The sequence below is a fragment of the Lolium perenne genome, chromosome 3 (assembly GCF_019359855.2).
Source record: "Lolium perenne isolate Kyuss_39 chromosome 3, Kyuss_2.0, whole genome shotgun sequence".
Lineage (NCBI taxonomy): Eukaryota > Viridiplantae > Streptophyta > Magnoliopsida > Poales > Poaceae > Lolium > Lolium perenne.
The window spans coordinates 317630857-317642259 of record NC_067246.2 but is presented as its reverse complement, the minus strand read 5'-3'; the positions used below and the strand labels follow the sequence as shown (position 1 = coordinate 317642259).

General features: G+C 42.1%; 1 protein-coding gene across 1 annotated transcript; it reads left to right on the top strand.

Annotated features, from left to right (window-relative positions):
- The first annotated feature begins 4540 nt into the window (after positions 1-4540).
- LOC127345586 (putative glutaredoxin-C2) lies at positions 4541-5276 on the top strand. Its single transcript, XM_051372081.2, has one exon. The coding sequence runs from the start codon at positions 4570-4572 to the stop codon at positions 4885-4887; it is 318 nt and encodes a 105-aa protein (XP_051228041.1). The 5' UTR covers positions 4541-4569; the 3' UTR covers positions 4888-5276.
- Positions 5277-11403: the final 6127 nt, after the last annotated feature.

The following is an 11403-nucleotide window of genomic DNA, read 5'->3' as shown; positions in this document are numbered from 1 at the left end:
TTGTCTTCATATTTAATTGGTTTATGTCAAATGGAAAAGTTATACCTAGCTCGATATATCTATATAGCTGATCAAAATCAAAAGGCAAACTTACATAGCTGAGCAAAATCAAAAGACAAACTTGCATTTGGATCCTCTTTTGTGTTTCCTTAGTCGTCCAAAATCGATCTATAAATCTTCTTCCTGCAACATCTACTATAAATCATCTTTCTGTAACAGGTTGAAGGGTTAACTCAGTACACTAATCCACATCAACATGACCATTTGGAAGAATAATCGGATAGAAGTAAAAGAGGTATACAGAGGATGATAGTACCAAGCAGGTAGTTTGGTGATGCTGGTTGTGAGCCGGGGCGACAATCCTATCGTGCAAGCATGGGGGTGGAGGTACATGGTACGAACCATAAGGGTGGCGCGACGCAAACGGATGCTCAGTGACCGTTTCGTCCGCCGTGACCGGAAATGCGTCTGGGCCCTGTTCCAGCGGGGCGACGCAAAGTGACCGGGCCGTCCGCGGAGACGCAAACCTGGCCCAAATATGCGCCTCGGATGCGTCTCTGCGGACGGAAACGTCCGCTCGTGTCTGGCGGACGTTTCGGCTGGCCCGCCTGGCAGCGATCCTGCGTCGATGCGTCTTCTCAAACGCGCCAGCGACTGCAAAGCTGCGTCGCTTCGGCACTCTGCGCCACGTTAATGGCGACGATGCCTCGGCTGCCGAGTGGCCGCCCACCTCCGCCAACCACGTTAATGGCGACGCCACGCGTCCCGCGGCCACCGCATGCCGCCGGCCTATATAAAGGGGGCGCGCGTTCTTCTTCCTCATCCACTCCTCCAAAGAAACCCTAGCCTCCACAAAGCTCGACCGTAGCGCCGCCAAGGTGTTCCTGCGACGCAGCCAAGCCCGCGAGAAAGTCCATGGCCGGTCCTGGTGGCCGGCGAGGCGGTCGAGGCCGCGGCCCTAGGCGCCCCCGTGGCCGGGGCAGGGGCCGCCATGGTGGAGCAGCTACGGCCCCACGCTCGCCGTCGCCTGTGCCCTCCTCGTCCTCGCAGGAGGAGCGCTGCTTCGAGTTCCTCCTCCGCATCGACGACGACCCACTCGCCATCAAGCGGCTACCGGACAAGTTCGCCGAGTTCGTCATTTTGCAATGTTTTATTTGTGTCCACCATGGTTCAAACTATGTGTTAGTTTGTGTAAACCATGTTCCAAACTATGTGTTAGTTTGTGTAAAATCATGTTTCAAAATGTTATATTTGAAACTATGTTTAAATGAACACTGTGTCAAAAAAGGAAAAAAATGCGTCATCCCGCTGGAGCAGACCCCAGACGCAAACGGACACGCGGAAAAAAACGGTCATTTTTGCGCCCTACGCTCGCGGACATTAAAATGCATCGCGCCGCTGGAGATGCCCTAAAACCATAAAATTGATTGAGGTAGGTGGTCGAAGCCTTGCCAAGGAGGGAACTCGGAGGCTATCATCAGCGGTGCGAGACACTGAGATAGGGAAGGCCGGTGTTGCTAGGCAATTGCGAAATGATGCGGTGGGTGAGAAGCGGCTGCGGGACGTGGTGGTGTCAGGCGACAACGATGCCGGCAGAAGGCGGTGTGTAGTTCGGCATGTCATGAATCCCTTTGTCGCATGGGATGGACTTTGAGGCTTCGAGGAGCCGGTGCAGCTGGCGACGTTGAGCAAACCGCTGCAGAGACAGACACCGGCGATCTTGAATCTCCCGCAGAATAATCCTCTTGCAGTCCCACGGGTCCGTGGCCCTTGATTTATAGCTGCGCCGTTCTCGCTTGTCCCTCCAACGGGGAGATGCCGCCACGCAAGGTCCTTTGCTTCCGCCGCCACTCAAGTCTGGGTCACCGCCGAGTGATGCGTGAGGCCCTCGCCTGCCGCTGCCGCCGCCGCCGCCACTCAGGTCTGGGTCGCTGGGCTAGGACCTCGATTTTGATGGAGGAGATGAAGATGAGCTGCCGGTTTTGACTTGATTTGATCTACTCCGTGCAAAGTTTGGCAAGTAAGATGTGATTTGATAGTGCGATTTGCCGCATGAAAAGTCAGATGTGATTTGATGACTATTTTTGGCAAGTGTGTGAATGCTTGTGCGCGAGATGAGGGGAGAAGAGAACGATGTTTCAAATAACCCATTGGACGGGCTAGATATCAAGCATGAGCTATTTAACGTGATTAGACTGTTCAGATGTCTCTAATATTTGACATCAAATATTTTTGATGACGTAGCAATATAATAGTAAAGACACGAAATGTTCTTATTTTCACAAGAACTAAGTACTTGTCGCAAATTTAAGCAAAATATAAGCTAAAATGTATTTACATTTATTAAACCTGAAATACATGTTTAATATATTACCTCCAATGTACTCCCAGTATTCTACTCACTAAAATTACCAAGAACCCCGCGCACACCATACCTGGCCATGGGCAGCCCAGCCCGCTCGGCCCGGCCCAACCCGGTCCAAAATTCCCGGGCTTCGGCCAGCCCGAGCATGCTTGTGGGCTGGGCCGGGGCCTGATTTTTTGGCCTGATGCTTGGGCCGGGCTGGGCCTGAGCTGTGATTTTATGCCATTTACTGAAGCGGCGAGGCCCGAGGCCCGACGGGCTTTCACTGTGATGGACCGGGCTTGGGCCAATTTTTCGGCCCGACGGTCGAGCTGGGCCGGGCCTAGGCTAAGGTTTTTCCCGTCAGGCTTTGGTCGGCCCGGCCCGGCCCGAGAAATGCACAGGTACAGCGCGCACACACACTCACACACACCGCACAAAGACTATTGCAAGTTATGACATGTGTAGCATAAGAAAGGATTGCATTATCAATCATTATACATGAACTGCCCTTAAGCTAGTTGCCAAGGATTTTTCTTGTACCCGCGTGCTAGTGCATGTATTAAAAAAAGTAAATGTTTATATCGTAATCTGTTGAAATTCAACATTTTAATTTCATAGATATTGAATATCACATGCCATGTGACCTTGTAAATTTTGTTACAAAATTATGAGTATAGATGTCTTGCACAAAAAAGGAAGACAAAACAGTATAGCTAGATTCAATATTATACATGTTTAGATGCACAATAATTTGTTTTCTTTTTTGACAAAATGCACATAGTCAAATTATGACACCAAATTTTCCAAGATCACTTATTTGGAGTGCACATCAAAAAATAAATTTGAAAAACTCTTAATAATTTTATACTAAATGTCTACCATTTGAATACATGTTGGACATCGGCCACAGAGGTGAAACACCATGTCGACAAAAGGTTCAGTCAACTCCTGGCAAGGAGAACTTGTGCAGAACATATATACAAATATGGTGTGACTAATTCTAACTCGAATAAGAACTTACTTAGTTCCTAGTCAGATGACATCATCGAATCTCAATTGTAACCTTCACCATCAACACGAGTCACAAAGCAAATCTAATGGTCAAGAGATATTTTTGCTAGTTGCAACCTTATTTGCAACAGATAAAATTCAGTTATAACATAACTTGCAATTGAAAAAATCTTAGTTGCAACCCAACTTATAACTCAAGTGCACGAATCACTATGCAAATCTGATGGCGTAGGACTCGACTGAGAACTAAATATAGCTGAGAACTAGCAAAATTGATACGTATGATATGCCATGGACCTATATATGACATTGGTCTCGAGTATACCTCAATTGTTTTGGTTCCACAGCTTCGGCGTCATCTTGATTTGCAAAATATGGTAAATATACATTTACTAGGTTCAATCTTACTTTTTTTTCAATTATTTTCTATTGCCGACATTCACAACGTATTAAGGATCCCTTTGTTCTTTTTTTAGGGAAGGATCCCTTTTTCTTTGTGTGCCTACTGCCTAGTTGGCGTTGAAATTCATTACCTACTTATTTCTAGCTGTTTTTATTCCTACCTCGACGTGGAAATTCCTGATGATGTCGCGGTGACACGTCGAGAATACAAAGTAGGCCAGTTAAAAAATGGTGTGCTAGCCAAATGGCGTCCCAAAGAAAACGTGATACACGATCTCCACTCCAAGGGTAAGTATTCTTTGTCAACTGAAATGGTTAAAGGGCGCAATGAGGGTGGATCTAAACCAAGCTTATCAGGGAACAAAATGAATCATCAAACCACCATTCGATCTACACAACCATTCGTTTTCGATCGATGCTTTAGTTAATACCTAAAGCTCAGTATGTTCCTGGACCTTAATTCGTCTCCAAGTTTAGTGTTCGAAACATAATTATTTCAGATCAACTGTAGAGTTTTGGCTCCTCCAAAAAGCAAAGATCAGAAAAGTGGTGAACTGCTCGACAGAGAACATATATTCTTCCCGATTAGCCACGTTCAGGCGGCGTGATATTGCACCGACCACCTCTTCCCTGTCACTGCACTTGACCCTGTCATCTATAAATAAGAACCGTTCTGTCATCACCATCATAAAACTCCAAGAAACAACAGCCTAGCTAGCTAGCTCAAGTGAACTGGGCTGATTAGACTGATCGATCAAGACCTTGCGAAAGAGAGAGAAACAAAGAGCTAGCTAGCCACCAAATCAGCAATGGCGGCGGAGAGGGTGAGGAGGCTGGCGTCGGAGCGGGCGGTGGTGATCTTCGGGGCGAGCAACTGCTACATGTGCCACGCGGTGCAGACGCTCTTTACGCAGCTGGGCGTGAGCTGGACAGTGCACGAGCTGGACAAGGACCCTCGCGGGAAGGACGTCGAGAGGGCGCTCGCCGGCATGGTCGGCCGGAGCCCGCCAGTGCCGACGGTCTTCATCGGCGGCGCGCTCGTCGGCCCCACCGACCGGGTCATGTCGCTGCACCTCGGTGGCCAGCTCGTGCCGCTCCTCCGCCAGGCCGGCGCACTCTGGCTCTGAAGAACTGAAGGCGACAGCAATGTCTGATGCCTACGTGCAGTTACCTGTAATCGCAGCCTCGAAATTGAGCTAAGCTAGTTATCGTATATATAGTGCGTGCAGCTACTTAAAATCGAAAAGATCGTCCAATGTATTAACGGGTATGATCTTTGAGTTGTGTACTACCTGTGCTGTGAGAGATGAGTGTTCCGAGAAAAATGAAGCTTTCGTTCAAAAAAGAAAGAAGCTTATATGTTTATATTGTCGTTGAAATTTTGATGCTTTACCAAGCCGCTGTGAGCTAAGAATGTTCCAAAATATATAAGATGCTGCTCAGTTCATGGAGTATATTTACTCTACATATATAATATCGATATAGATTCACAGATTCGCTGAGTTGATCAGCATGATATGAGCAACATAATGTGACATCACTGTATTTTGATATTGATGAGGAATCAATTTAAGTGAGGAATAACCAGACATATCCAAATTTGGATCCGTTGTTCCCAAATTGCAGAAAAGAACCCTGACAAATAAAAAAACGCACTAAAAGCCGGTGGTGGTGTTTTGGTTCCCATTATATGAATCTATTATGAAAATACATAAAAAAATAAATTTCAATATGTCAGAAAAGTTTTTAAAAAAATTGGTGTGTGCATCTGAAGACTCTATGTTCGCACACAAGTAAAAAAAACATTTTATCTGGCATGTATAAAAAAGACAAAAAATGTCTCGTGAATAGTCACCTTGCTACATCGAAATTTATCTTTTTTACACGGGACAAAAACAATATTAGTTTTTCATGAAAACTTGTATGCAAACATAGAATCTCTTGATGTACATGAAAAAAATCCTCAATGTTTTGACACTTTAAAGTATGTTTTCAATAATGGGTTCATCTACAACCGACAACTGAATTTGATTTCTGCTAAAAGCCCAGGGAACTTCTAATTAAAAAGAATCCGCTAGGTGATCACATGTCCATCACATCTTCGGAACTGAGGACAAAAAATGATATGAACAGTATGGTCTCTAAATTTTCCACACAGAACTTTGGAGGATATCTCGTCAAAATCATGGCAATAACCACCCGCATCGGCATTGAGCTCCCGTGGAGAAAGTACATCAGTTGGGACATGCCTTGAATTGTGTCGACGCCCAGGCCAGCATCATCAGCCAGAACCGGTAAGCATGCCCATGTAAGACCTATCGATTGGGTAGAGGGGAGAAAATTATGGCATCACTTTTTAAACTTACAGGTCTATCGATTGAGTAGAGGGGTGAAAATTAAAACAATTAAATATTACAAAATAAAATATTTATTTTTGAAATAACCCAACAAGTTATGTGTGGAAAAAATCATAGTAATGGTCAATTGAGATAACGTATGAGTCATGGTGTTTTTTCGAGTTTGCTTTGTTGGGCCTAAAAGAGCAAGATTTCATTTTTATTATTTTTTTGTTTGTTTAATGTGATGAAACATGATGATATCTTCAATTATTACTATACATGTTCTAGGTTTGATGTTCATTATATTGATTGTCAGTAGTTAAAGACCTAGTATTAATAGCATTTCATCTTAAACTCCATTTTTTGTCTCTGAATGTATTTATTTTCAAATGTTGCATGTTTAATTTTTAACTGATTTCTTACCATATACGTAGTTACTCGGTTAAATATCAGAGAAGCACATTGCCCTTGATAGAGACATCCTCAAAACTGAATATAATTTAGGAAATATCTCCATAAACTCATTTATTATCTCATAAGAACATGTGAGTATTGAGCTAGTCTTTGCTGTTAAAGGAGAGAGTGTGGTGGTTAATGGCATCCCACCTCAACGTACCACCTAACAAGTCATATATGTGGGTAATTGAACAATGGAAAGTTGAATGTTGATCCATTTTTGAAATAACCCAACAAAATTTAGAATTCTTGCTTTCCAAAATTAGGGTTTCAAGTCTTGGGCCCTCTCCGGGCGGGGACCTGGCTTTCTCCGGGCCCTCTGTCGGCTTGGCTAGCCTCCCTTGCATGTGCCGCGCCAACGGAGGTGAAGGCTTGCAAGTCTATCGCTCTCCTGGTCATTTGGGCCATATGGCGCGAACGTAACGACCGGATTTTCCGGGCCCGCGAGCGTCGACCGGTCGAGGTACTTGGCGATATTATAGATGAGCGATCGTGTTGGGCGTTGGCGGGTTGCCGGCACCTTAGAGCGCGAGAGTAATCGCATGTGCTCGGGCTACCTCCGGGGGGCCTTCTTGTAACCTTTTGTACTTTGAGTTCCCTGTAACTCTTTTCCTCTATCAATGAAATCGCAGCTCTCCTGCGCTTCTTCAAAAAAAAATTAGGGTTTCAGAATAAAAATTAACAAAACAATTGAGAAATAAATCTCTTTGAATTGATATGATTCTAAATAAGAATTCCACTTAGACAACGAAAACCTTGTGCTTTCTATTAATGTCATTTTAATTTCCTCTTGTCTTTTTGCTCGAGTAATATTACTGTATTATTTATCTTTTGCATATATATAAGATAAGAAAGCCACATCCATGCTAGTTGATGTCAATTTTAGTTTTAGTGCCATTTTTTATTTGAACTTTTCATGTCACATTGTACGCCATAGCAGTTATAGAGGTGTTTGTTATTTCTTCAAAACTAACATGGTGTTGACTGAGTCAACTCTGGAAAATCAAGGCTAGTTAAATGGTGCAAATAAAACACTTATTTCTGAATGCCACGAGAGTTACGGTACACGTGGTATCAATCGATGCAATATATGTGTCTTGGTGTTTTCACTTGTTCTTTCTTTTGTTGGATTTGAAGGAGCATGACCTTATGTTTTATCTTTTTAATTTTCCTATTTTATGTGCTCTAAAGTTGATTGTATATTTTGTTGGATTTGAAGGAGCTTGATGCTTATTGTGTCGATTGTGGGTATGAAAGGACCCAACATGTGTACATTTTTGTTGTGGCATCGTCAAAGATCACACAAATGCATTGCCCTAGTCACACAAATTTACAAAACAGAAAACGCAAGACAAGATAATGCCTCCGCGCAAATTTAATTATCATCCAGTAACAACGCACAAATATTAAGCTAGTTATGGCTAAGAATGCACGGAGAACATGTCATACTCTTTTTGTGAAACAAAAGCAAACAAAGGCATTCTAGTCGTGAAAGCTTAATGCACTAACCAATTAAACAAAAAATCCTTAATGTGAATCCGATGTGGGCCGTATTTTTTTTTCTTTATCTTTTAATACTACGTGAGTAGGGTCTCTCGAACTTGATTGATGCACTAACCAATTAAACTAAATGTTCAAACTGATGAAAAAAGGAGGCTATGATTAACATTAATTGGTAGCCCTTGGATGATGGCAGTGGCAGGTACACGATCGAACATGGTGTGATTCAGTTCGCGGTTGAGGTCGGTAGATGTGTTGCGCAACCTGCATGCGGGAAATGGTGGGCGGCGCGAGCGTCTGGGTCCGATCCGGCCGGCCGACTCTCCCTCCAGATCAAGTAGGCGAATATGTGTGTCCGTTGTTCCCGTCGTTCGCCTTTCGGTCCGGCAGCCGGCTGGCGAGCACTTCTGGCGGATCACCGTCGACTGACCTCACGTCCGAGCCGGCGTGTGCACGTTCACTCTCTCACGCGTTCCAGGCGCACCGGCCGGCGGGGAAAAACCAGGGGCACCAGCTCCGATCAAATCATAATCGCATCGTATCTACAATCAGGTACCCTTGTTCTGTCTAATCAGGAACCGATCAATCGAACTGTGTGCAGGCGGTCAGCACAGGTGGAAGTGACTTCGGAAGCAGCTTATAATATCTGTCTCCTTTTTGTTTTCTCGAATCTGAACGAAGTAGCTTCGAAAGGCAAAAGCTAATATATGTCCCGTCTCCTTTTTGTCATCAGCATCAATCAATCCTTTGCAGATGAAATAAAAAAATGATAACGACCTTGGATTCCAACCATGCATGTCGACTGGACTCGCGGAACATGCCTATGTATCATCCACCTGGATTTCCATCCAGATGGCTGATCGCATCGCATTCGCATCCCACTCCATGGACGCGCCACAGTGCCTAGTACTGTAATTCGGAAAAATAGGTAGGGGTGACACAAATATGTTCTACTCCCCCAATCCATTATACTCCGTACTTATTGTGAGTTTATTTTAAATTTAAGTAAATAAATTTGAAATAAAGACACGGCAAGTATTATGGATCTAAGGGAGTTATATCATCGGAAATACGGTGGAGAACCCAGGTGTCATGGACCCTGATTTTTTTAAAAAAGTGGAAAACGCGATTTAAATGTTTCCAAAAAAAAGTTGTAATAATTCACACCTGTACATGTCACCCTGATACTTACTCATGCAATTTTTTAAGAAAAAATACGACCGTATATCACCCACAAAAAAAAGAGGAACCCATAGTTAGATATATTGTGAACAATATTGCAAACATTATAAGTCATTTTTGTGTAGATCACATACTTTTATACTTCAGGCTCAGATTTGACATGCTCATGCCTGCATATATTCTCTACACGGATGGTTTATAACATATTTTTGTGACATATCTTTTTAGTATTTATTGACATATATAGAGGGTTAACGGGGATCCATGAGCCAAAATTTCACCTCCATGCTATCCTATCCTATGATATTCTACGCACTAAAAATACTAAAAGGGTATCAACCAATCGTGCACATAAGTAAACGTTTCAAAAATGCCTTAATTAATTAGCATAAGTAGTACTAGCAGTTAGACTTTTTTTCTTGTCTTCAAAAGAAGCTAGCCTTACTTCACCTTGCATTGATGAAAAAGGCTATTGCCACCGAGCTTGTCGAATTTTCGTTACTTCTCCTTTTATCCTGTTCAATCTATCTCTTCCCTGCAGATTTGACTTTCAAGTTATTATTTTCCATCAACGACAAGGCTCTGTTTAGTTAAGCACTTATTAAATTTTGGTAATGTCTATAGACAACATTGATTTTTTTTTTTGAACATCTTGAGCTAAAATGTAACAGTTCTGGATAAAAGTGTTCATCAGTCGATGAAGAAGCCATGGGTTCAACCTTCTTTTTAAGAAACTAGTTATATTTTTTTTGTATGTTTTCCATAGTATACATAAGAATGTAATATATGATCTTGTAAGTTTTGGTGCCAAAGTATGACTACATGTGGCATTCACAAAAATAAAAAAATAAATAGATTTTAGAAAACTCTTTTTTTCCTTCCACTGCCATGTACTATTTGCTACTATAAATATATATGGCATTAAATGTAAAAAAAAAGCTGAATATATGTCATATTATGGATTCAAATTTACATGGTTATAGTATGCATTGGTGGATCCAACATGCAATTAACAGGATGTTCTATATATTCGAGCCAGATAAATGTATTCCAAGCCTATTGTAAAAATTAATTAGTGTGCATTTGTATACCTATGTACCCACGTAGCTCTGCACCTCTGCCTGTAATAGTAGGATCTATCTCCACAAAAAATGTAAAAAAGTAAATGAAAATGTTTGTGCAGAAAAGTTAAAATTTTAACATGAGTGGACATGCACCCCAGGATTAATAAAAAAAACCATCGATAATAGGATCACGAGCTCTTTGCCGGAAAGCATATCCACGATATACTCGCCCTATCTTTGGTAATATATTTTTTGATAAACAGAGCTTTCATTAACTTAATTGTCGCATCAAAATGACATAAGCAATATAGTTTACACCTTACCTCTGCATAACGAGGATCCACACACAACCCTAAACAATGGAAGTACAATCCATAAAATTCTTATTTGTGTGACAGATTATGAAACAACTTAGCACTGCTGATATTTGATTAAGAAAATATAGAAAATAATAAAATATGCATTTGGATGTACCTTACTGACTTTTTTTAGATGGCCTTACTGCCTTCTGAATTAAGTAAGCATTACTGTAAGCTTATTCTAGAGATATTCACATGCAAAGGGAGCTCTTATTCTTCCTGTGCCTACTGCCTATTTGGTGTTGAAATTCATCACCTACTTATTCCTGCCAATTTATTCCTATCTCGAGGTGGAAATTCCTAATGACCCCGTGGTGCCACGTCAAGAATACAAAGTAGGCCAATTAAAAAGGATGTGCTAGCCAAATTGCATCCGAAATAAAACATGATGCACGATGTCCACACCAAAGGATATGTATTCTTTGTCAACTGAAGTGGCAATTAAAAAATCTGAAGTGGCAAAAGGAGGAACCTATTAACCTAATGAATCATCAACCGAAGGACATCGAATTTGATCGATACCACCATCCGTTTTCAAATGCTTAAACAACCAATTAAGTTCAGCATGTCTCGAACCGCAATTCACCGCCAATTTTAGTTATTCGAAATATCATTGTACATAATTTACTGAATCGGATAACAGAAACTAACATTGGCCCCTTTTTAAAAGAAAAAGGTCACAAAATTAGTGGTACTTAGAATATCTTGGCAGAGAACATATATTCTGCGCTGACTACCTCCAC